Source organism: Taudactylus pleione, unplaced genomic scaffold (assembly GCF_031769625.1).
Source record: "Taudactylus pleione unplaced genomic scaffold, aTauple2 ptg000289l, whole genome shotgun sequence".
Taxonomy (NCBI): domain Eukaryota; kingdom Metazoa; phylum Chordata; class Amphibia; order Anura; family Myobatrachidae; genus Taudactylus; species Taudactylus pleione.
Genome location: NW_028284691.1, coordinates 5243340 through 5270554, shown reverse-complemented (window position 1 = coordinate 5270554; position 27215 = coordinate 5243340). Strand labels below are relative to the sequence as shown.

The window sequence follows — 27215 nt, the reverse complement described above, 5'->3', positions numbered from 1 at the left end:
CCTAATGACCAACTGCATTAAACTGTCTAAGGAGTCTGGCACAAGGGATTGAGCCAAAAATTCTTTACTCTGCTCGATAAGGCCCAGACAAAATTGGCTCCGTAGAGCAGGATTGTTCCAGCCACTGTCAATATACCCATCTTCTGAACTTTGGGCCTGATTCAGACCCACTCGCGAGCGGCTGTCCGCTCGCAAGTGGGTCGATGTTCTGGACTGAGCATGCGCACGACGGAGGGAGCTCCGTCGAAAACCTCAACCGCATGCTCCGGCTCGCAGTTTCGATGGTTGCGATGGTCACGACCATCGCGGCCATCAAACTGCACGCTCGTATAGCCTGTGGGTGGTGACCCACAGCTATACGAGCGTCCAGGAGGACGCTCCATTCTCATGGAGGCCAGCCCTCATTCAGAGCGTGCGCTTTGCTCAGAGCGTACGGCTCTGAATGAGGGCCTTTGTGCAATACTCTTCAGTGGAGTGCTGCTCCTGTTTGAGTGAGCACAGATGAGCCTCTGCTGAAGCACCCTTTCTGGAACTTTGTACAAAACTCAGAAAGCAGCAAAGAAGGAATCGACAGACTGCAAAGCTGGATTGTCAGGTTGCAAGCCAAAAGTCCAGGGACTCCTGATGACTGAATAGAAGCAGCTGTGATGATGCATGCCTTTGTACAAGCACCAATCAATGGGAGGTAGCCCCAGCAATCCCTGTGGCTGCCCAGCATTCTGGTCACCTGGCAACGGCAGGTGCTGTCTTAGTCTGGCCTCCATGTTGCCCGGGAACCTACGGCACTGTCGTACACCGTGGCTGGAGAACGCGTCATTCCGGCTGCCTAGCCACAACCAGAATTGGAGAAGGACGCAGCCCACTCCTGCAATTAACCATCCTCTGATTGCACATGTGGACCACTGCCTCAGCAGGTAGAGTCCCTTTGCCAGTGTCAATTCATAGCCCTCTAAAATCAGTTCATGGCCCTAAACCTGGACAGTTCAGCAGAGCAGTAACTAGTAATTTTGTTGCCTTTGGCAAGAATCATGATAGACACCTTCCATCAGTTGTACCTAAATTAACCTAAAATATTTATCTACCTTTAGATTTGCAGCCTGGGCTCCCAACCCTCTAGTGCAGACCTAGTTATGGACCTGCAAGATTCACATAACCCCAACATCAATTAATTATCATCAGTCTAGATCCTGATGATTTCATGCATTAAATTTATATCATGCACCCATCCAGCTAATTAATGTCCCCTTGTAATTAATGTAAAACTCCAGGACCTTAATTCATTGATTCCCCAGGAACCTCCACCTTAATTCATTTATCCCCCACTACCCTCATTTCTACTGGTTCTACCCCCAGCATTTATACACAAATAAAGTCACAGACTGGAGCACACAAGCAGTACAGTTCTCATTCTAGGGACTGCAGTAAATCCACCCTCTCTGATATCCAATGGGTGTTGACATATCCTCCTGTATGAACTACAACCCTTATCCTTTCCAGCTCTTATACATGGCTGTCTAGTTCCACATCTGAAAATAAAAAGTACCTTCACCATCGACCCAGGAAGCCTCTAATAGGAGCAGCCAACAGGGCAGTTGCCCTCCAGCCAGCTCACCCCAGCGCATGAGCTCCAGTCCATCCATTTAAGGTTGTTTTAGTTAGAGAAAGTCAGGGCTGATTTATCAATGGACAAAAAGCCCTTTTACTGCAGAAAATGGCCATTTTCAGCTGCAAAATAATTTGATTACTAGTTGCCCTATATATTTGTAGTGTTACCACCAGCAATAATTCCTGTGGGTGCAGCCTATTTAGTGAGCATCAAGGTGGTACTCCCTGTTCTGTTAAAGCCAGCACCTGATATTTTTATGAGGACAGAAGCTGTTTACATTATTTGAATTAAATATTTAAACAAAAATGTATTTTCAAATTTCCTATTGCTTGTTTTAAGTCAAGATCTGTTAAAGCAGAAGGATTAAATCTGTGGTCATAGTATATGAATGTTTATTACATTGAAATATTTTAATTGAAGTTAATACAAGGTATATTATTCTCTAAATTAAATGAACACCTCACACACTCTAATATCACTGTTTTAAATAGTGTGTGTGTATATATTATATGTGACAAACAGAGTGAAAAAAAGCGCCAAGTGGTGCAGAAATAACAGGGTTTAAGGGCCTGATTCAGGTTGGATCGAAATGCTGCGTTTGCAAGCAGCCGGCCAATGTTTGCATTCTAAGCATGCGTAAAAGATGCAGTGCGCGTGCGTGAATCAGGCAGCGTGACCGGGAATGCGATCGCAGCCAGTGTGCATAACCATCTGTTTGTTCTGTTTGTGGGTGACGGGGAGTGGTCCTGGAAACGCAGGCATGTCAGTGCGTTCGAATGCCGTTGCATGGGCGTGCATAAATTATTCACAGCGAACCCATACGCAGCCTGAGTACTCATTGTGTGCAGGAAGTTTAGCAACTTCTGCGGCAGGGTCATGTCAATCACAAGTGTGCATGCAGCTCCGATGTTACCGATGATTTTGCATACTTGCACAATGATACGGATGTAAGAAGAGGGTTAATGGGGCGGCATTATGTACAGTAGTGCTGGGCGTCTGAATCCTTGCAGTGCGAATGCATTCATTAGCATATTTTTGCAGCGGCCGGTTGCGTGCGGACACAGCTTTGTGATCCAACCTGAATCAGGTCCTAAGTCCTGTAACATGTGAGAAAAATAAGAAAAAATAAACTAAGAACTTATCTTGTTCAACTTTTCTTCAGTCACATGACCAACTTAATGGACAGATAAGCTCTATTGAATTTTTATTCTTGTATGTGTGCTACCTGCACTTTGTGCATTTCTTATGCATTGTCTACATTTTTATGTATTAAAAATGTGTTATCCCATAAAGTTAAAACTCTCTGTTGGATGAGTTTTTTGTGGTACATGTTTGATCCCTGATTGGTAAACACATATGAAGATTTAATGGTACAGACTATGGGCCTGATTCAGAGCTGATCGCAATTAGCGCTCGCTCGTTCAGAAAAAGGGGGTGGCTATTCAAATGAACCGTTCGCTCCTTGCGGTCTGTTGACGCCTCCATGTCTGAACGAGCGAACAAAACATGCGTACGTTTATTTGATAAAAACGCCCCCTGGCCGCTCGCATCATACGTCATGTCCGCTATTTATTAGATTAATCGAGTACATCGAACAGCATATGAACTGCTCGCTATTCTTGTGGTTGGTTTTCCCTACCGCTATATTGCGAGCAGTTCTGACTATAAAACAACCAAGTGACGTGGTCAATGACGCCCCTGTTTTAATTATGCACACCCATAAAATGCCCGCTTTGACCTTTAAGCACGCCTGCGTTCTGATCTCCACTCCCCGTTTTCAAGCAGCTTCCCCTGTTACCACCCACATACGCCTCATTCTGTCACTCAAAGTAGCAGGCATTCGCTATGTAGCGAACAAACGATTTTCATCCGCACTACCTGGTTCGCGCATGCGTACTAAAAACCGTACGCATGCGCAGATGGGCGAACATCGCTCGGAACGAGCGTACTGCCGCTTACGAGCGGCTCTGAATCAGGCCCTATGTTCATTTTTCTGGATTTTATTTCATATGTCCATTATGTTGGTCATGTGACCGAAGAAAAGTTGACCAAGATAAGTTCTTGGTTTATTTATTCTTATTTTTCTCAAATATCTCAAATATGTTACAGGGCTTAGGACCTCATTCAGAGTCGGTCGAAGCGGCCGCACGGTCGTACGCCACCGATGTTCGCTATACTGCGCATGCGTAAAGTTCGCAATGTGCGTGCGCAAACTAGCCGCTACGATCAGAAATTTCTCTCTCCTTGAACACAGCCAGGTCAGTTGTTTGAGTGACAGATTGAGGCATTTGTGGGTGGTAACAGGGGAAGGTGCTTGAAAACGGGGGAGTGGAAATCCGGACGCAGGCGTGCCTAATTATGCGAACAGCGTTTTATGGGAGTGCATACGGTTTATGGGAGTGCATAATTAACAAAGTAGCGTCATGGCACATGCGACATGGGAGGTTTTTACACTGACATGATCGTAGAGCTTAAGAGAGGGTATGGTCAACCTTAAGCTCTACGACCAGTTCCGATGGTCTCGATTAATCCTTATATGCCCGGAGATGATGTGTAATGCGTACGAGAAGGGAGCGTATTTTTTTGTCTTCCGGCCGCTTCCTCCCCTTGGTCGGCCAGCTACCGATCCGAACTTAGGGACGCAACGTGCGAGGGAATCATTTGCATATCCGGCCCCTTTTCCCGTACGACCGTGCGGCCGCTTCAACCGACTCTGAATGAGGTCCTTAGTCCCTGTTATATCTGCACCACTTGGCGCTTTTTTCACTCTATTTTTCACATTTTATCTTGTTTCTCACGGTATATTGGATGAGAGCTGCCACTCATTATTTTAAGAAATGTTTTTTCCATTTTTTATATATTTATTTATATATTATTAAATATTAGTGTATTCAAGGTATGCCTGTGCGCTTTTCTGAATTAGTCTAACATAGGGTTGGGTATGGAATCCCGGCACTCAGGGTGCTGGCTGTCAAAACACTGACAGCGGCATCCCAATGCTGAGGATCCCGACAGAGCATAAGTAAGTATGCTATCCCTCCCCTCTTCACTCCCTAACCATCCTTTTCTCTACCCTAACCCTTACTACCCCACACCCTAACCCTTCCGGTTAGTGCCTAACCCCCTTCCAGGTGCCTAATCCTAACCCTCCCCTTTCCGCAGCCTAACCCTAACCTCCCCACTCCCGCAGCCTAACCCTAACCTCCTCACCAGGGCTGCCATCAGAAATTGTGGGGCCCGGTACAAACAAAATAGGCAGGGCCCCCCAGGGTATAGGGCAGACTTGGGTGGAGCTGTGGTTGTGGGTGGAGCTACTTCGGGAGTGGTGTATCAATTGGTGCATAAACCAGGGATGCTAAACATGGTGGGGGGGTAAAGGGCAGGGAAGGATGGACATTAGTTGGGGAAAAAGGGCAGGGAAGGTTGGACAAGTGGGGGCACTCGGCTGGCAAGAGTGAACTGGGGTGGCATAAAGCAGGGAAGGCTGGTTGGTCTCGGGGGGGGGCAAAGGGCAGGGAAGGCCAGCTGGACTAGGGGAGAGGCAAGGCAGAGAAGGCAGGCAGGCTGGAGATGGGAGGCCGCAGGGAAGACTGGCTGGACTGGAGCAGGGAAGACAGGCTAGCTGGCTGGACTAGGAAAGGGTAGGGGCGCAGGGAAGTCTGGCTGGTTTGAGGGAGGAGCAGGGAAGGTAGGCTGGCTAAACTAGATGGCTGACTGGACTGGGGTGCGGTGGGCAGGGAATGAAGCCTGGCTGGACTGGGGAGGGGGCTTAGGTATGGCTGGCTAGACTGGGGGAGGGGCAGAGAAAGTAGGCAGGCTAGCTGGAATGGGAGTTGGGCAGGGAAGGCAGACTGACTGGACTGGGGATGGGGGAGAGGACAGGGAAGGCTGGCTGGCTGGAATGGGGGGAGTGCAGGGAAGGCTGGCTGGACTGGGGGGAACAGTGCAGGGAAGGCAAGATGGCTAGCTGGACAGAGGTGCAGGGAAGGCAGGCTGGACTGGTGGGGGGGGTGCAGTGCAGGAGAAGTCTGGCTAGATTGGGGGGGGGGATAGTGCAGAGAAGGCAGGATGGCTGGCTGGACTAGGGGGTGGGCAGGCTGGCAGGACTAGGGGCAGTGCAGGGAAGGCTGGCTAGACTGGGGGGACAGTGCAGGGAAGGCAGGATGGCTGGCTGGGGTGGGCAGGCTGGCTGGACTAAGGGGGCAGTGCAGGTAAGGCTGGCTGGACTTGGGGGGGCACAAAGCAGGATCAACATACCTGCTCTTTTCATAGTACTTCCTGTCCTGAGACAGAGGAGCGAGGAATGCAATGGGCGGGAGAGAGAGCATCAGCGCTGCGGCATGTGAACTATGAAGCTGGCCATGAGCCAATCATAGCTCGGAGAACGGCAGCCAATCAGAGCAGCCGTTTCTGATTAGCTGCCGTGAGCTGTAATTGGAGCCGACCGCCAGCCAATCACAGCTTGCAGAACAGCAGCCAATCAGGAGAGGCTGCTCTGTTGCCGTTCTGCGAGCTATGATTGGCTCACGGCCAGCTCCATAGTTTACATGCCGCAGCGCTAAAGACTTTCCTTGCCAGCTTGCTGCCACCCAGGCCCCCTCTCTCTCCAGGCCTGACACTGGAGGCCCTGCAGTCCCCTCCTGATGGCGGCCCTGCTCCCCACTCCCACAGCCTAACCCTAACTCCCACAGACTTATGCTGGCCATACACAGGACGATTTTTAACACGATTTTGGCAATTTCTACAGGCTGGTCAGACCAATCGTTTGCAAATAGTTGTATTTTGAGTCTTCTGCGACACCGATGCGCGTCCCTGCCATTGTCTAGGTGGATCGCAGATCAGATGGTTTTGCAGAGAGATCTCAACTGATCGTGTATGATGTGATACACTCCTATGATCTTAATGATCAATCGTACACCATTTGACCACATCTTATGAAGAATTTCAAGAGAAGAATTTCAAGGGAAATCATACAATTGATCTTACCAACTTTCAATCTCACCGTGTATGGGGGCCTTAACCCTAACTCCCTAGCCCCCTACCCCCTTCCCCCAGGTGCCTAAACCTAACCCACAGCTACTTACGATCGGGATGCCGGTTGTCAGGATCCTGGCATCGGCTTTCTGTCCGCAGTTCGGGTTTCCCAGGCCAGGATTTCATCAGCCGGCATCCTGATCATAGTTTTTTTAACTACATCCCTATATACATGTTTATATCCTTTCTTCATACAAATGCAATAACGCTAAAAATCTTTTTTCGTTCTTTATAAGATTACTTTGAGAACACTGAAATTCAGAAGAATGTAAAGAAAGCCATTCAAGGGAAATATATTTTGTACTGTCTGGATTTATCCTCTGGATATTTTCATAGTCTTGTAGAGAAGATGGCCTTGGAAAATTCAGGGGCTGCTTGGCGCTTTGGCTATGACACAGATAGATTCATGCAGTTACAGGTAAATTCTTGATATTATTTTTACATTGTTTGACACCCTATATTTATCTATAATTTTATATCTGGGCACATGGTATATGCATATTTTTTATGTGCCCCCTATTTCAATGCTCATTGATGGCCATTTATAAAGAAGTAATATTGCACAATACAGCACAACTATTTAGATGTGCTAAGATTAAACCACTAATGCTCTTTAGTGGCATATCTCAATAGAAATATATTAACTCTGAAACTAATGGGGGGAATCCACTTAGCGATTTAAACAAGCGATTGCACGAAAACGATGTTGTTATCGTGCAATTGCTTGCAAATTGAGCATGCATTGGGCATGTTTTGTACGGAAGCGACCCGCGATGCGCGTGCCCATGGGTCGCTTCCGACATCCGACATCGCCCGTACATGCAGGTCAACCTGACGATCTCGTCAGGTTCAGCATGTGCGGGGATGAGGGATGTGCCGGGACTGAACGAGTGAACGTTCAGTCTAGGCACATCACTAGCTATACAAACAACAGCACGATTACAATATCGCAATCGTGCTCTCGTTTGTATATGGCTAAGTGGATACCCCCAATTAGAATAAAGCCATTTTTTAAATGTTATTATTGCTACATTCTGGCTTCCTAACCTCAGTTTGTTTCCTGGATTTTCATTCTTATGTCTGCTGCCTGCTCTGGAGCCAGACTGTGACCAGATTATTCTGATTGCCACCTGTCTGACTACCTGCCTGTCTCTGAACCTTGCATTGTGATGAGTATTTCAGTGCACAGTTATAGCCTGCTGTCCTGCCCTATTCTCAGGGCCGGATTTAGGGGGGAGCGACAGGGGCGGTCGTCCCTGGGCCCCCACTAGCAGCGGTGCAGCCGGTGGCTTGCACCGGGGTCCGCTGTCTGCATCTGCTGCTAGTGTAGTGTAGAGTGACCACAGTGAGCATGGCCACACTACACAGTGACAGCAGTGATAGCAGCCGATGAGAGTCAGACAGACTCTCATTGGCTGCTGCGTCAACGGAGGGAGCCAGCTGGAGCTCAGTCATGAGCTCCGCCTTCAGGCTCCCCCCGCAGCGGGTGATGATGGGAGAGATGTTATGATGCTGACGTCTCTCCCATAGTGCAGGAGAAGAGCCGGGACTCATAGTGGACAGCGGCGGTCGCGTCAGGAGCGGGGATTTAGGTAAGTTCTGTTTTTTGTTTTTTGTGTGTGTGTGTGTATAAGGGGCACTGGCACTGCATAGGCTGGGGCGCTACAGAGGTCACTATAAGGGGGCCACTTCATGCGGCACTGTATAGGGGGAGTGCTACTAGGGGCAATGCATAGGGGGAACTACTACTGAGGGCAATCCATAGGGGGGACAGCTACTGGGGGCACTGTATAGGGGGGGCTACTACTGGGGGCAATGCATAGGGGGGACTACTACTGGGGGCACTATATAAGGGGCACTGCATAGGGGGGACCACTACTGGGTCTGGGGGCACTATATAAGGGGCACTACCGGGACCACTACTTGGGGCACTGTATAGGGGGGACTACTACTGGGGGCATTATATAAGGGGCACTGCATAGGGGACCACTACTGGGGGCACTGCATAGGGGGCATTACTACAAGGGGAAATGCATAGGGGGGGAACTACTGGGGGCACTGTATAGGGGGGACAACTACTGGGGGTAATGCATAGGGGGGACTACTACTGGGGGCACTATATAAGGGGCACTGCATGGGGGGACCACTACTGGATCTGGGGGCACTACTGGGGGCACTGTATAGGGGGGACCACTACTGGGGGCATTATATAAGGGGCACTGCATAGGGGACCACTACTGGGGGCACTGCATAAGGGGCATTACTACAGGGGGCACTGCATAGGGGGGACCATTACTGGGAGCACTGCATAAGGGGCACTGCTACTAGGGACATTGCATAAGGGGCACTACTACAGTGGGCATTGCAAGAGGGACATTACTACTGGGGGCATTAATGTGAATAGAAAGGAAAACAAAATGTTCCTAGGTTGACAAGAAATGGTGGTATTGCTCAGGGGCCCCCACAGACCTTAATCCAGCACTGCCTATTCTGACTGGTCAGTTGTCACGCTTTACCAGGAGGTCTACCATCAGAATCTCATCACCACTGGTGAGGTTCATAACACAGACTGTTGGACGGAAAGGCTGAGCACAGCAAGTTCTCATCAAGGTGAATACCAGAGGAAACTCTACATAGATCTCCTAAGGAATTACAAACGCCTGGAAAGACCTGTGGTGAATTACTCACAGCCATTACTTGTAGAGCTGAAACTTTCCCTTCTTCAAATAATTGACGTGAGTGTGTGGTCAGAGGAGGAGATTTCAATACATACAACATTAAAGAAGATTACCCTTTGGTTGACTTTTATACTGATGACCATTCCCTACATAGACTTCATCCACTAAAGGAGAACCTATACAAGATTGATTTAGATCTACAATAAGGTTCCCCCTTATTTGACTATTGAACTTCATGTTTACTGGAGCACTGTGTGAATTTATGTCTATATAGGTGGTAACATAGTAGCGCCCTGAGGATTTCCTCCCTTCTTCTTTCTCTGGCATTATTGTTGTATTAGGGGTACAACTTGGAATTTCTCGGGCAGCTTATCTAGGAGTGCTGGTGTGATTTTCATCTTTACCTTTGTTCACCACATAACTGAACCTGAAGGTGACAGGTAAGCACAATTTATTGAATTTAATTGTTGCTGAATTTATCAATAAGAGACTTTTGGCCTAGGAGTGCTGTGGAAAATATCCTGATACTCTAGGGTGCCATGATTCCAAAAAGTTTGGGCACCACTGGTCTATGCTCTGACTAATATAGTTTACAAGTGTACCTAATTCTCTGTATGAAAATAAACACATAACAACTTATCGTCCAGTGGATTCAAATTCTAGACCACATATGCCATAGTCAAGACATTTAACTGTCAAGCTATCTGTAATAATGTAGCATGTTCTTTGCACATTAGTAAATATAACCATCACTTTTCTTAATCCCACTATATTAAAAAATACACAACATTCCAAGCAAGAGATTTGAACACTAAACCTCCTTTGCCATAATCCATACCTCCCAACTTTTGTCTTGCAAAAGGGCAGACGCTCCTGTGCGCCAAAGGTGCACGTCTAAAAATTAGGGGTATGGCCTCACAGCTAAGGGGCATGGTCTTGCAGGAAATGTTAGCCATGCCTTCGTTTTTGTCACGTTGGGGCATGCCCGTACACGCTCAGGAAATGGCCACATCATGCTGTCGTTTTGGCCAGAACTCCCTGTAACCACCCACAAAACAGTCACTTCCTGTCAATCAATTGCGAGTGAATCCTCACAGCTCAATCGCAATTCATTCGCCAATCGTGCACAATTCGGCTGTGACGCATGTACAGACCACCGATTATTGCTCAACTGTGTGAAAACTCTGAATCAGGCCCTCAGATGCTTACCCGCTTGCAGTGGAGGTCATACTCTGATGGAGAATCTGCACCTAGCATGGGACTTGTGCAAGTTTTGATGGACCAACCGATAGCTGCATCTAAAGACACACAAAGCAGTATTGTTGAGTTTAAAGAGGCACAAAGTGGGTGTCCTAGTCCTTGCACATTCAGACATACATTTGTACACCAGGGAAGGACTGATACTAGCATTAACATAAAGTCGAAAAGGCGGCTATGGCACAAGAAGCTAAAGCAGTCGCAGCAGCATCCAACTCTGAATTAGGCCCTGTGTGTACAATAATGCTTTTCCACTATGCTGCATATGTTTTGTGCTTTGTAAACAAACTATAGTATCCTGAAGGAGCAGGCATTTAGTGCAGGGCTGTGACAGCCAGCGCGGGACTTCGGAGAGGTAAGTATGAGTGAATAAGGGTGCAGGGTGTGTGCCCCCCCTAGGCCCAGGGGCCTGTGTGCACCGCACACCCTGCACCAATTATACATATGCCTCTGTGAAAGAGTTAATTCAGGGATGGGTTGCATACTATAAAATGGGTGTTAGGGAACTTATTAGTACAGAGAACTGGAAATATCGCTTATACTTAATGAAAATAAATAAACAGCGCGTGTTGGATATTTACATGTATGCCGTGACCTAACTATAATTGTTTATTCATTTTTATATGTGCTTTTGGACCTTAGGAGATTGTTAAGGATATTGCAAACCCAACATTGCTGGACATTAAGATGCAGTATCCTGAGAATGCCACAGCTGACCTCACGCAGAACAGCTTTAGGCAATACCTTGATGGTGAAGAAATTGTGGTTGCTGGACGCTTAACCGATAACAACTTGGACTCATTTATTGTAGATGTGAAGGCAGAAGGGGTAAGTGTCTATTACGTGCAATAGGTAACAGAACACATACAACTGTCTTTATGTGACTAAGGACGTCATTCAGAGTCTCTCGCTAGATGCGATCGCTCGCACCCAGCATATGCAAATTTGTCAAAATGATGCCACGGGAAGCGATCGCTCGCCAAGGCATAAGCATGCCCACCATGTCTTAGCGAGCGGCCAGCGTACGCCCAATCGCACAGGCAGAGCCGCCCACCAGCATACGTCATCTCCAGGAAGTGTATTAATACATTGGAACATCGAGGACAATCGGAAGTGATCGCAGCGCTTGTGGTTGCCTTACCCTACCGCAAGCACTGCGAGGACTTCAGTGTAAAAAACAGGCATGTGACATGTACTATGATGCTGCCTGTTAATTTTTCACACCTCTAAAATGGCGTCGAAACACTCAGGTATGCCTGCGTTCGCACCTCTACTCCCCCGTTATTAGTGTCCTGCCCCAGTTACCACCCACAAACGGCCTCTCCTGTCACTCATTTCACTGGGCTGTCTTTGCTAAGCGAGCGAGCGGCCTGCGATCGCACAGAGTAGATCGCGCACGCGCAGAGCAAAGCGTGCGCGTGCGCGCACGCAAACCATCGGGCCAATTGCGAGCGCACAGCGCTAGCGAGAGACTCTGAATGAGGTCCTAAATACACAACAGAACAATAGGATACATAACATCTTCCTTTTCTTCCTATATTATTGTAATACTTTGCATCATCATTGCACTCAAAATTACTTGCTGAGCTAAATCCATCATTGCTGAGTTATGTTTTTCAATTTCATAGCGATTCAAACCAAAGTGGTTACCTTGCAACCTTATTTTCTGTCTGTATGCCCCTCTGAAATAATTGTTTTTCTGCAATTCTTCCTTATTAGTACCAGCTTCAGATGCTGGCTACAGTATAGAAATATCTACTGAGGCCTTCAGTGATGCTCGCAGTATGGTGTCTATGTACTCAGAACACCCAATTAGCCACATTTACTTCTCTGAGACAGAGCCAGCGATTCTGTGAATTGCAGCATTACGCCATGAGGGGACGGGGCCTAATGCATAGGCAAATGCAGGGGGGGTTCCGTCTGCCTAGAAACCCCCCTCCCCAGCCCACACCATGACCACAATAGAAATAGTAATGTAATAGAATTTTACTAGTGCTGCATGTTCTTCTCAGTATCACAAATTAAACAATTAGCACCACCTGTGGATCTTTTAACATCTATCAGTCAGTAATAAATAACCTGTGCACCAACTAGGAGATCTGGAAAACATTCACTGTTAGGAGTGTGCTGCTATAGAGCCCAATATGTACATATATGTCCAGGGCAGTGCTAGGTTATTCTGCTGCTCCCCCAGACTCTAATGTTCTGGAATGGTGCCCACATCTAAAATAAAAACATTCAGCTCAGGCAGGATGGCCCTACTGCTGCATCTAATGGGTTACTGTGATTGCTGGTCCTCTATATGCTGGAATTATGACACACAATGTACTTTGTATGACGCATATTAAAGCTGGTTAAGTGCTAATTCTACCCTCTTCATGGACTGGACACACTCACTAAATCATTTGGAAACCCCCCTCTAGAAATCCTGCGTTTGCCACTGTAATGACGTGAAGTGAATGTGTATATACAGTATAAATATATATGTAGACCGATCAGCCGTAACATTAAAACCAACTGCCTAATATTGTATAAGTCCCCCTTGTGCCACCAAAACAGTTCTGACCCATTGAGGCATAGACTCGATAAGACCTCTGAAGTTGTCCTGTGTTATCTGGCACCAAGACGTTAGCAGCAGATCTTTTAAGTCCTGCTATTGTAACAAGATAATCAATGTTATCACTTCACCTGTCAGATAATCAATATTATTACTTCACCTGTCAGATAATCAATGTTATTACTTCACCTGACAGATAATCAATGTTATTACTTCACCTGTCAGATAATATTATTACTTCACCTGTCAGATAATCAATGTTATTACTTCACCTGACAGATAATCAATATTATTACTTCCCATGTCAGATAATCAATGTTATTACTTCACCTGTCAGATAATCAGTGTTATTACTTCACCTGACAGATAATCAATGTTATTACATCACCTGTCAGATAATATTATTACTTGACCTGTTCGAAAAAAACAGAAAGACAAATTGTTGCCGAAACTCAAACCAACAACTGCATTTCTGTGTGTATCTAACAAATACATGTATACATAGGCGTGTACAGCACATTACATTAGGGTGTGCACTACCGGAAAAACATTTCTAGCACTGCTTTTGGGGGTTTCTAAAACCAGTCAGGGTGTGAGTCCAGCATTACTTTAAAGTCATCAATCTGCACCACCCTCCCCCCCCCCCACCAACATTAAAAATGTGGAGGCTTAAGTATGTATAAATAATATAATTTATAAATATGTAAAAATAATTCAATACATTTTTAGGAGGGTGATATGGTTATAAAAAACATCCTCCATGTTTTAACATATATTAAACAGATTAGATATGTATATATGTGTGTATATATAATATATATATATATATATATATACTGCATACATATATATATACACACATATATACAACATCAATAACTGAGGCACTCAGGTATCAATGTAATAAATCACAAAAGCAGGAAATCAATGTCAACGTTTCAATACCACTTTAATGCATCGTCATCATGGTACAGAATCCAATGATACATGCACTGACCTTATATCTTCACCAAACTCCACGTACAGTAGCGGCAAACTAGTCCGGAAGTGCAACGCCCAACACTGACGTCAATCCCGTGACCCATTGCCGTAACAACTGTGTAAACATATACAGACATATTAAAAACAATAAAATTAAATTAGCTGAGGAACCCAGTGTCAAAGTCAAATAATTGGGTATGATCGCTTTACAATTATTATCTGATGATATAGTCATCTATAGTCTGATGACGAGTTACTTGGACGCTACTTTGCATCGGGGCACTCCAATGCGCAGAAATGCGAACGCTCACATGTATTCACATACACACACATACACAGACGCGCATATGCGAATTCCACACACAGACGCCCATTTGCGAACGCATATGTATAAAATGGTTCCCACACATTATAGATAATAATCAGAGTTATTAAAGGTATTGTTAACTAATAAATGAGATGTGAGATGTACTCAAAAGAGATCTAAGGTTCAGAATAGAGTGGACTTGTCATGTTTGGTATCATACTAAATCCCTGTTTATTTGCAGACATCCGTTTCTATCGGCAAAGAAGTCGCATCATGCGTCCGCTAGTTATGGGTGATAGGGAGTTATTGAGTAGAATGTTATTACTTGTATGCAGTGTTGTAACCAGTTTTAACTAGGGATGTGCGCCGGACCATTTTTGCCGGATTTGGATTTGGTTCTAATTCGTCGTCCGGTTTTGGATTTGGATTTGGATTTGCCAAACTGCGGTGACTGGCTTTGGATTTGGATTTGGATTTGGATTTTTTTACAAAAATTGACAAAAAAAGCTAAAATCACATAAATTGGTCTTTTTTTTCTTCCTAGAGTATTATTAACCTCAATAACATTAATTTCCAGTCAATTTAGACCATATCACAGCTTATAATATTGTTTTCAACATTATTGGCCAAAGGTTGCAGTGAGCTGACTGGTTACTAAGCGACAAAGCAGCGGCACAACGACACAGACACCACAGTATAAAGCACATCTATGACACATTGCCACACAGCAGTGGCAGAAATGAAAAGTAGTGCACCCACCCAGTGGGGTACGGCCAGCAGAGTCACAGTACTTGTTTACAAAGTGGGCTACGGCCCTAGGAGTCACAGTGCACAATCTTATTAGCATTACACCGCACATAGGGCCTGATTCACATTACACCATAAAGTAGTGTCTCTTATTTATGTTACGACACACAGTAGTGCCCCTTTTACACAATGCCCACAGTAGTGACCCTTTTACACAATGCCCACAGTAGCGGTGTCCCTTACACAATGTCCCCCAGCAGTGGTGCCCCCTATGCAGTCCACTTAGTAGTACGGTCCACTATGCAGTGCCCCCAGTTGAATGCTCCCCAGTAGTATGCCCCCCATTAGCAGGCCCCCCCAGTAGTATGTCCCCCATTAGCAGGCCCCTCCAGTAGTATGCCCCCCATTAGCATGCCACCCAGTAGTATGCCCCCCCCAGTAGTATGGCTCCCCCAGTAGTAGGCTGCCCCAGTAGCAGGCCCCCCCAGTAGTAGGCTGCTCCAGTAGTAGCCCCCCCTGTAGTATGGGCCCCCCCCTGTAGTATGGCCCCCCCTGTAGTAGGCCCCCCCAGTAGTATGGCCCCCCCCAGTAGCAGACCCCCCCCAGTAGTATAGCCCCCCCCAGTAGCAGGCCCCTCTGTAGTATGGCCCCCCCAGTAGTATAGCCCTGCCCAGTAGCAGACCCCCCCCAGTAGTGCAGACCCCCCCAGTAGTATAGCCCCCCCCAGTAGCAGGCCCCTCTGTAGTATGGCCCCCAATAGTGCAGATCCCCCCCAGTAGTATGGCCCCCCCAGTAGTATAGCCCCCCCAGTAGCAGGCCCCTCTGTAGTATGGCCCCCCCAGTAGTATAGCCCCCCCCAGTAGCAGACCCCCCCAGTAGTGCAGACCCCCCCCCCCAGTAGCGCCCCCGGACCTTTGACAAGTAAAAAAATAAAAAAAATAAAACTTACCTGTATCCCCGCTCCCGCGCCGTCCGCTCTGTCACACGCTGAGGAGGGAGCCGGAAGACGGAGCTCATGTGTGAGCTCCAGCCGGCTCCCTCCGTGCAGCAGCCAATGAGAGTCTGTGTGACTCTCATTGGCTGCTGTAACAAGCACACAGCTGCCGCTGGCGGCTGTGTGTTTGTGTCTGTGTAGGGCAGAGCGCTATCACTGCGCTCTGCCCTACACGCGAGGAGACCTGATGTCGGATTCTCTAGTGAGAATCCGACATCAGGCGGCCGCCGTTCGGCCCCGAACGGGGATCCGAGTCAGGCGGTGAACACCCGAACAGGGTTCGGGTGGACTCGGATCCCCAATGTTCGGAGCGGTTCGGATTCCACAGAATCCGAACCGCTCATCTCTAGTTTTAACCAGTTCTTCGGCGGGAAGCTACACAATATGACCATTGGAAGACTGAGCCATACCCCTGATAACACCGTATGAACTGACCAATGACCAGATTGACCAGAAGCAAGAACCAATGAAAACCTGTCAATTTGTCCCTTTGTTAACTCTGAAACCTGTAAGGTATATAGGCTTGTGTCCTGACCCCAGTGTACAGACATCTTCTTTGCGACCACAGACTTCTGGAGTGAATGACTGTATACTGGGACCAGTGCGCACGTGTATGTATCAGCGGTACTATTGTTTATTTTATTGCTTTTTACTCTAATTGTTACCCCTTTTTACATAAATAACTTTTTGTGCTTTGGAACCACACGATTAGACTGGAAAGCAATTCTTTCTTAAGCGACTAGCAGCGCAAAATAGCAACTGAACGGCATTCATAGATGGGGGCTCGCGACTGATATCATGCTACCGGAAATTACGTAAAACGTACGGATTTCGGTTCCTCAACAAAGGTTGGATGTGTCATATACGGGTAAGAATCAATCTGTTCAAAGCCTGTTTATCACTTTATGTTGTGAAACCGAATATCCGTTTTTGTGCAATTTAAGGAGCGCTGATTAGGACCTAGGGACAAGAAAGAAAAGTCAGTTTCTTTTATTGTCATTTTTGCACTGCAATAGGCGACTTGCACATAGCATATGCATCTTCCCTGTATTGCTGCCACATGTTTAAACAATCGTTTTGATAGATAGTCTTGTTGTATTTATAGCGTGATCACTTGTCAAAACCTCTGAATAGTTATTGTCACTTGGGAAAGCAATTTTTCTATGCAGAAAACAATGGTGGATATGAATGTGAATGGGTGCTTGTGATGTGAAAATTTACTGTTGAAATAATACAGGCAACCCGGTAGGTGTCCGATGAGGTAAAACTGCTACCGAGTAGGTATACACAGCAGGTATACTGGCAGCGTAAACAGGGATTTTTGTTTTTGGCAAAAACAAGGGGTTTTCGGCAGAAACACCCAATAGTAATCGCAAAGCTTATTGGTAGTTAGTATCTATAGGCAATGCGATTGGACCGCACGGTTGCGTACACACCGCATGGTTGCTTATAAAACTGTGATTGTGACTTGGGGTTGTGTTGGAGTAAATTGCTGGCAAGGTTAAGTGTTAATGTAATTCTTAAATGCTACCAGTTAAAGATTACTCAAAGTAGGAAGCTAGCGGACGAAGCTTGTGAATTTGTCCGGAAAGCAGAATAATTGCATAGGCTGTATTCTGCTCCTCATTGTGTAAGCTGACAATCACGCCTAATCGGTCGGTTTTGCACAGTGGGAAAAAGTGAGTGTACGCAGCTTGTGAATTCGTCCACCATCGAAGTCTCTAGTGAAAAGTTAAGCGTTGGCCCAGATGGGTGCTAAACAAATGCTAGAGATGGTAGATGACGCGCTGCTCATGGATGGGCCAATTGGATTGGCAAGGTATATAACGCATGTGAAGTATGGCACATACGCTTCAGCGTACTGCAACATATGGGTCAAGATGACCACAGGATGTATGAAACCATTTCCCAAAGTTGGCAGTTTTGATTCGGAGGTATTAAGTACTGTTAGAGATAAGTCAAATCATTGAAGAAAAGAGTAAAGTAAAATGATTGTTTGAAGTTATGGCAGCACGAGAGGAACTCATGGCAAGGTGGTCTATGAACACTGCAAAGCAGCGTACTCACACCGCTAGGTAGCATGCACACGCCGCAAGGTAGCGTGTTCATGCCGCAAAGTAGCGTACACACGTGGCAAAGTAGTACGCCACAAAACAGCGTACTCATGCCGCAAAGTAGCACGCCGCCAGGTAGCATACCCACGCTACAAGGTAGTGTTACCACGCATAAAGAAGAAAGCGCATGCGCACCTCCTCCGCCATATGCGACCACAGGTGCAAGTACAGCCGATACCAAAAAAATTTTTTAAATTGTAATAAGTAATTCATATCCTGTGTTAAGGCATTTTTAAGGTAATGTTTCTGAAGAAGATAATGAACCCACTGTAATCTTAGCCCATTGCCCATGCTATTAACATGCAAGAAGTACCACGCAGGCAAGGAAGGGGAGTGGTCCCACCAGCAGGGGCAGCGGCTGAAATTGGTGAGGTTAGTGTAGAGAGTAATGGTTTGAAGAAATATTTCAAAATGTATTGAGAACAATTACATTAGTTTAATATGTTGTCAATCAAAATAATTTACCATGGCCATAAAGGGGCAATTGTTATCATTTTAGATATTTAGGTAATTTTTCATAATTTTGAAATGTTAGGATTAAAAGGTAATTCTGACCATAGTGGATGTTTTACATACATAATATTTCATAGAAACCATTTTTTTGTACTGTATGTGTTAAAGTGTAGGCAGCTTTAGTCATTGCACATTTTGGGAAGATCAGGTGTCCTTGTTTACAGTAAATATTGAGATTTGGATATGTTAATAAGAACAGGTTTTTCTTTGGTCTACTTGGAGGTTTAGACGATAGATTCATTTGTTGTTTAGAAGAGGTTCACTGTGATCAAGTAATGACGAAAATTATGATTCTAGGTTACAATAGATGGAATGTTAACTTGGTTATAAAGTGGTGTCTCAATAGAAAGGCAATCCAGCAATGAATTCTAAGTTTTCTTTCCAAAAAGAGTATTTTTACAGGACTGAAGTCACACTGAACAGCAGGCTCTATTGTTGAAGAAATGGTGACTCTAGGTTAGTCAAGGTACCCTGTATTTAACCCTTTCTGTGCTGCCTATATTATAGCTGCAATAACACACTACATAACCATAAAAAAAATAAACACACTCACACTTGGTACAATAGATCTCTTTACAACATCATGGCTGCATTACCATGAGGCTCCACCATCCCCCACACATAACAACACAAAACACACAACTCACACATGCACACATATACACAAATAATTATTTTATCTGATAGATTGCTCTCTACAATTTATCTCTAGACCATTAGTCAGGCCAGAAGTGCAGGTGAATAATTTACATTCCCTTGAAATATACACACAGTATATCATATATCCCCCCCATACCCACAGGCATGTACACTTCTCACACATATATTCACGGTATATACTGTATCACCACATTTATTCTGTTTAATTCACCCTACAGCATCATATCTACAGTGAAACTTTTGCATTAAGGTCACATATTACACATTGGCACATGTACAGTGCATGTTTTAAAGTACTAGAGAATTAATAATTAATTGCAGCAAACCCAAATATGAATATTTTTTTGTTTTAAATAGTACATTTTATATATATATATATATATATATATATATATATATATATATATATATATTAGGGGTGAGCGGGTTCGGATTTCTGAAATCCGAACCCCCCCGAGCCCCCCCGATCCGAGTCCGATCCGAATCAGGCTCGACTTTTCCCGCCTGACTCGGATCTGAAATCGAGGCAAAACGTCATCATCCCGCCTTCCGAGTCTCGCGGGTTTTGGATCCTATATAAGGTACCCGCGTCGGCGCCATTTTCTCACTCGGCTGTGGACAGTGAAGAGGGAGGGTGGGAGTTAGGGCTGTGTAGTGTAGTGTAGTGCTGCTGTTGTCCACTACTTCAAAGTCCATAGGGGCTGGCTGTGTTGTGCTGTGCTGCTGTTGTTAATAGGGGCTGTGTCCACTACTTCAAAGTCCATAGGGGCTGGCTGGACTGTGTTGTGCAGTCAGTTCTCAATAGGGGCTGTGTCCACTCCAAAGTCCTGTGCAGTGTCCCAGTCCTAAAGGGGTGCTGTAGTGTTGTCCAGGGGGTGCTCTGTCCATCAGGGGTGCTCCCCCCAAGTGCTAAAAAAATAATATATTTTCTGTGTTTGTGAATTGTGTGCGCAGTAGCCGCACGTGCATCAACAAAGTAGTGCCAAGCGTGCGCCTGTGTCATAAGTAAAGGGCCGGCTGGCTTGACCGTTAAGGGTGCTGTAACCCCCGAAAGTACACTCCAGTCCAAACCAAAAAAAAAAATATTTTCTGTGTTTGTGAATTGTGTGCGCAGTAGCCGCACGTGCATCAACAAAGTAGTGCCAAGCGAGCGCCTGTGTCATAAGTAAAGGGCCGGCTGGCTTGACCGTTAAGGGTGCTGTAACCCCCGAAAGTACACTCCAGTCCAAACCAAAAAAAAAATTATTTTCTGTGTTTGTGAATTGTGTGCGCAGTAGCCGCACGTGCATCAACAAAGTAGTGCCAAGCGTGCGCCTGTGTCATAAGTAAAGGGCCGGCTGGCTTGACCGTTAAGGGTGCTGTAACCCCCGAAAGTACACTCCAGTCCAAACCAAAAAAAAAATTATTTTCTGTGTTTGTGAATTGTGTGCGCAGTAGCCGCATGTGCATCAACAAAGTAGTGCCAAGCGTGCGCCTGTGTCATAAGTAAAGGGCCGGCTGGCTTGACCGTTAAAGGGTGCTGTAACCCCCAAAGTACACTCCAGTCCAAACCAAAAAAAAAATTATTTTCTGTGTTTGTGAATTGTGTGCGCAGTAGCCGCACGTGCATCAACAAAGTAGTGCCAAGCGTGCGCCTGTGTCATAAGTAAAGGGCCGGCTGGCTTGACCGTTAAGGGTGCTGTAACCCCCGAAAGTACACTCCAGTCCAAACCAAAAAAAAAATTATTTTCTGTGTTTGTGAATTGTGTGCGCAGTAGCCGCACGTGCATCAACAAAGTAGTGCCAAGCGTGCGCCTGTGTCATAAGTAAAGGGCCGGCTGGCTTGACCGTTAAGGGTGCTGTAACCCCCGAAAGTACACTCCAGTCCAAACCAAAAAAAAAATTATTTTCTGTGTTTGTGAATTGTGTGCGCAGTAGCCGCACGTGCATCAACAAAGTAGTGCCAAGCGTGCGCCTGTGTCATAAGTAAAGGGCCGGCTGGCTAGACCGTTAAAGGGTGCTGTAACCCCCGAAAGTACACTCCAGTCCAAACCAAAAAAAAAATTATTTTCTGTGTTTGTGAATTGTGTGCGCAGTAGCCGCACGTGCATCAACAAAGTAGTGCCAAGCGTGCGCCTGTGTCATAAGTAAAGGGCCGGCTGGCTTGACCGTTAAAGGGTTCTGTAACCCCCAAAGTACACTCCAAAACAAAAAAATATATATTTTCTGTGTTTGTGACTTGTGTGCACTGTGGCTGCACGTGCATCAACAAAGGAGCAGCGCCAAGCGTGCGCCTGTGTCCCATAAGTAAAGAGCCGGCTGGCTCATTTCTTAAAGGGTGGTGTAACCCACAAAGTGCACTACTCTCCAGCAAAAATAAAAAAATATTTTCTGTGTTTGTGTGCGCTTTAGCCGCACGTATATATCATAAATGGAGGACCAAACTTTCTCCGATAAAAATAAAATAGGGAAAGATCAAGAACCACTTCCTCCTAGTGCTGTTGCTGCTGCTGGGAGTTGTTCATCATCCCAGAGAGGAAGTAGGAACATCACTACTTTTACTAAACAATTGACCCTCCAACAGTCCCTAGCGATGAGGATGAATTACGACAGCAGTCATCCTGAAGCAAAACGTATAACTGAGGCCTTGACTGCTATGTTGGTGTTAGACGTGCGTCCGGTATCCGCCATTAGTGCAGTGGGATTTAGACAATTGATGGAGGTAGTGTGTCCTCGGTTCCAAATCCCATCTAGATTCCACCAGCATCCTCAAAGCAGCAGCGACAAGCGTGCGTCTGTCTGTTAAAGGGTGGTGACACCCTCAAAGTGTGCTACACAAACAATTAAAATATTGTTCTTTTTTTTTCTGTCTTTGTGAATTGTGTGGGCTGTAGCCGCACTTGCATCCTCAAAGCAGCAGCGACAAGCGTGCGTCTGTCTGTTAAAGGGTGTTGTAACTCTCAAAGTGCTCCAAAAAATAAAATAAAAATTTTAATGTGTTTGTGACTTGTGTGCGATGTAGCCGCACTTGCATCCTCAAAGCAGCAGCGACAAGCGTGCGTCTGTCTGTTAAAGGGTGGTGACACCGTCAAAGTGTGCTACACAAACAATAAAAATATTCTTCTTTTTTCTGTCTTTGTGAATTGTGTGGGCTGTAGCCGCACCTGCATCCTTAAAGCTGCAGTGACAAGCGTGCGTCTGTCTGTTAAAGGGTGGTGACACCCTCAAAGTGTGCTACACAAACAATAAAAATATTCTTCTTCTTTTTTCTGTCTTTGTGAATTGTGTGGGCTGTAGCCGCACTTGCATCCTCAAAGCAGCAGCGACAAGCGTGCGTCTGTCTGTTAAAGGGTGGTGACACCCTCAAAGTGTGCTACACAAACAATAAAAATATTCTTTTTTCTGTCTTTGTGAATTGTGTGGGCTGTAGCCGCACTTGCATCCTCAAAGCAGCAGCGACAAGCGTGCGTCTGTCTGTTAAAGGATTACATCGGTGACAGCATCCAAGTAGGCATGTCAGACAGTCTGTACCTGTACTGGCAGAAAAAAGAAGCAATTTGGAGGTCCCTGTACAAACTGGCTCTATTTTACCTGAGTTGCCCCCCCTCCAGTGTGTACTCCGAAAGAGTGTTTAGTGCAGCCGGGAACCTTGTCAGCGAAAGGCGTAGGAGGTTGCTTCCACAAAATGTGGAGAAGATGATGTTCATAAAATGAATTATCAACTCTTCCAGGGAGACCAGCCTCCAGAACGTACAGAGGGACCTGTGGTTCCAGCAGGGATGAATTAATACTCTGTGAGGATGAGGATGAGGATGTACACACTGAAGAGGGTGAGGAATCGGTGGATGAGGAGGATGAGGATGACATCTTGCCTCTGTAGAGCCAGTTTGTGCAGGGACAGATTAATTGCCAGCTTGTTTTGTGGGGGCCCAAACGAACCAATCATTTCAGCCACAGTTGTGTGGCAGACCCTGGCGCTGAAATGATTGGTTTGTTAAAGTGTGCATGTCCTGTTTATACAACATAAGGGTGGGTGGGAGGGCCCAAGGACAATTCCATCTTGCACCTCTTTTTTTTCTTTGCATTATGTACAGTTTGGGGCCTAGTTTTTCAAACTGCCATCCTGTCTGCCACTGCAGTTTCACGCCTAGATGGGTCACGTGTTTGTGCCGCCCACTCGTGTCGCTTAGCATAGTCATCCAGCTACCTCGGTGCAACCTTTTGGACATAAAAACACTATTGTGAGGTGTGAGGTGTTCAGAATAGACTGGAAATGAGTGGAAATTAAGGTTATTGAGGTTAATAATAGCATAGGAGCAGAAAAACCTACAAATTCTGTGATTTTAGCTGTTTTTATGCTTTTTTTCAAAAAAATACAGATCCAAAACACAAAACCCAGAACCCAAAACACGGAAGGGTGGTTTTGGCAAAACCAATCCAGATCCAAAACACGAAGAAAGATCCAGATCCAAAACCAAAACACAAAACACGAAAAGTGGCCGGTGCACACCCCTAATATATATATATTGAATGAAAATTCTAAATTAATTTAGTGATGGTAAAAGTATTTTACCTATTGCAGGTGTTTTCCAAGGTGGTGTGTTCTGAGAATGTCACAAACATTACAATTGGCAAATTTTATGATGTTTGTTATGAACAATCATGATTTACACAGGAGCTAGAATTCAGCACCAATGTGAATTATGATTTGCATTTATTACCTTCTGTTGTTCCCAATGTCTGGTTGTGCACAAAGGGGGGTTTACACACAATCTCAGAAAACAGGGATCTGTGTCATATGAGCATTACTGAACACACACATGGCTTCAATACAGGAGTATTGAGGTTAATTTGTGCTATACACATGACCTTGGTTTTCTGTGTTGAGTTTGTATGTGCCGCATATGAAAGTCTTCTGTGTATAGTTTTTACTCATCTGTGTGCAGTTTGTAAAACAATTCGGTGTGGAGTTTGTATGTGCTCATCTGTGTGCAGTTTATATGAACATTTTCTGTGTGTAGTTTGTATGTACTTCTGAAAAATCCTTGCATTACAGCAGTTTATAGATTTATTTTAAGTTAAGAAATTCAATTCTGAGTAAGTTATAACATGTGGTATGTTATACTGTATTATCTGTGTATTAGATCGCATGTAAACCACATATAATATTGCAGTTATCACTGAGTATGATTTGAAGGTTTGCGTAATATACATAATACATTGTTTAAGATAATCAGGAACTTGATGTATCTTGTCAAGGAATATAAAGGTGGCTATAGGCCCTGTGAAAGCTGGCATGTTTAGCTCACATGAAGCTTCGGTCGCTATACATATATAGAATAGCGATGACGACACGTGTCTGGGGTCTGTAGTGGTACAGACAGGAAAAAGTAATACACCAGCAGTATCAGAATGGAACAGTGGGGACCACCGGAGGTTTCCTGTACCCCTATGGCTCAGTCTGACCCTGTACACTAGTCATAACTCAGATAGATATAGATTTCTGTAGATAGATTAAGGAACTCGCAAAGGGAGGTATTTGTGTTTAACCCATTTATTCAATTCTGTGACAGGTATATAGGTAACACCGGTGTGAGGCTTAGAATCAGGTGATGTATTGCTAAGCAGCATATGATTAATTGGATCATATGACAGGTTTGCAACGAGTCCTGTAATAGTCATTCTATATATACTGGTAAGCATAATGGCTGAAAAAGACTGAATCACAAGTCGGCGAATTCTGTAATAAAGGTAAACAGGTCAGGTGGTAAGTATATATGACTGCAGGAAATATGATTTTTAGACAGCGATATATGTAACATTATAGATATTGATGAACAATGTGATATGCATAATACTCAGAACGTTGGACATGGGATATTCCTTAGAAGTAGAGATATCATATGAAAAGCAGAAATAAAGAAATCTGGATTTGTCATTACTGCAGTAAATAAGGATACGTCCTTAGGGCAGGGGTGTATCTAGGGATCCAAGCGCCCCTGGCAATGTAATGTACTGGTGCCCCCTTATGCAGTGCCCCTAGTAGTAATCCCCCAGTAGTAATCCCCCCTATGCTGCATTGCCCCCAGTAGCAGCCCTCCTATACAGTGCCCACAGTAGTAATCCCCCCTATGCTGCATTGCCCCCAGTAGTAGCCCCCTATACAGTGCCCCCAGTAATAATCACCCCTATGCTGCATTGCCCCCAGTAGTAGTCCCCCCTATACAGTGCCAACAGTAGTAGACCCCAGTAGTAGTCCCCTATACATTGCCCCAGTAATAGTACCCAGTAGTAGTCCCCCCTGTACAGTGCCCCAGTAATAGTACCCAGTAGTAGTCCCCCCTATACAGTGCCCCCAGTAATAGAACCCAGTAGTAGTCCCCTATACAATGCCCCCAGTTGTAGACCCCCTATACAGTGCCCCCAGTAGTGGCCACCCCATACAGTGCTCCCAGTAGTGGCCAACCCCCATAAATTGCCCCCAGTAGTGGCCACCCTCCATACATTGCCCCCAGTAGTGGCCACCCCAATACAGTAGCGGGCACCCCCCCATAAAGTGCCCCAGTAGCAGACACCCCCTACTTCAGTGCCCCCCCCGTAGTGCCAGGCTTACACACACACACAAAGAACAAAAAAAACTTACCTGGTCCCCGTTCCTGACGCGACCGCCGCTGTCTGAGTCCCGGCCCGCTCTTCTCTTGCATGGGAGAAATGTCATGATGTATGACGTCTCTCCCGTCACATGCTTCGGGGAGAGCCGGAACACGGAGCTCATGAGTGAGCTCCTGCCGGCTCCCTCCGCGGACGACGCAGCAGCTAATGAGAGTCTGTATGACTCTCATTAGCTGGCTGCTATTACAAACACACAGCCGCTGCTGGCTGCTGTCTGTTTGTAAACTATGTAGGGCAGACCGCTCTCATTGCGGTCTGCCCTACACTTGTGGGGCCGAGGGACTTGTCCACCCCTTGGCTACTGGTGGCACTGCCGGGTGGCACCCCCCCTTTGGTCGGTGCCCCTGGTGAGTGCCATCCTGGCCAATGGGTAGAAATGCCCTGCCTTAGGGTATGACTACAGGTGATAATGGGTTTAACCTTTATGCTTATAGCAATGTTTATGGTATATGCAATTGTTCTTAAGAAAGTATAATGGTATAAATATGTATATCGGAGTAAAGGCTTCCAAAATTCCCTTAGTGGTAGAAAGTAAGTATTGCAACCCCTGACCAAGTTCATATGAATTGAAAGATGGGTGTACAAGGTCCTTTTTGTAGGATCTTGGAAATATTAATACCTGAAAATACTGTGTATATCCTATGAAGTGACATATGTGAAATGAAATCGGAACTGTTGCAAGTGGCAACAGTTCATAAGAAATAGTTTTAGAGATCCCAAGTAATTGTTAGTAGCAGACACAAACGTGATATTTTTTGTGTTTATAAATCCCTGTAAAATCTTGCTAAATTGTGATGTAGGTATTATGGATAACCCAATGGTGGAGGTTTCATTCACCAGAACAGGGGGATTGCCATAGATCAAAAAAATATGCATATGATCATGCTGTTTTAAATTGTTGCAGTAACAATAACACAGTGGAATGTAAGTTTTTGTTTTTCTCAAAAACACCTGTTGTAATTTTGATGTTTACCTCTTGTGGCCAGTAGGGACACTCACACGGCCTAGGAGGAGGAGTTGTAGAAGGCGAAATACACATCCATTTCCCAGCAGAGGTGGTAATGCCTGGAATTACTATGGTTTTCAATGAAATAATACATTTTAAGGTTGTTTTAA

General features: G+C 45.5%; 1 protein-coding gene across 1 annotated transcript in view; it reads left to right on the top strand.

Annotated features, from left to right (window-relative positions):
* LOC148511946 (inter-alpha-trypsin inhibitor heavy chain H3-like) overlaps positions 1-27215 on the top strand; it is a 342978-nt gene that overhangs the window by 261567 nt on the left and 54196 nt on the right. The window contains exons 11-12 of the mRNA XM_088482498.1: positions 6891-7058; positions 11218-11403. Coding sequence (XP_088338624.1) covers positions 6891-7058; positions 11218-11403 — 354 coding nt within the window. The remainder of the gene's footprint in view (positions 1-6890; positions 7059-11217; positions 11404-27215) is intronic.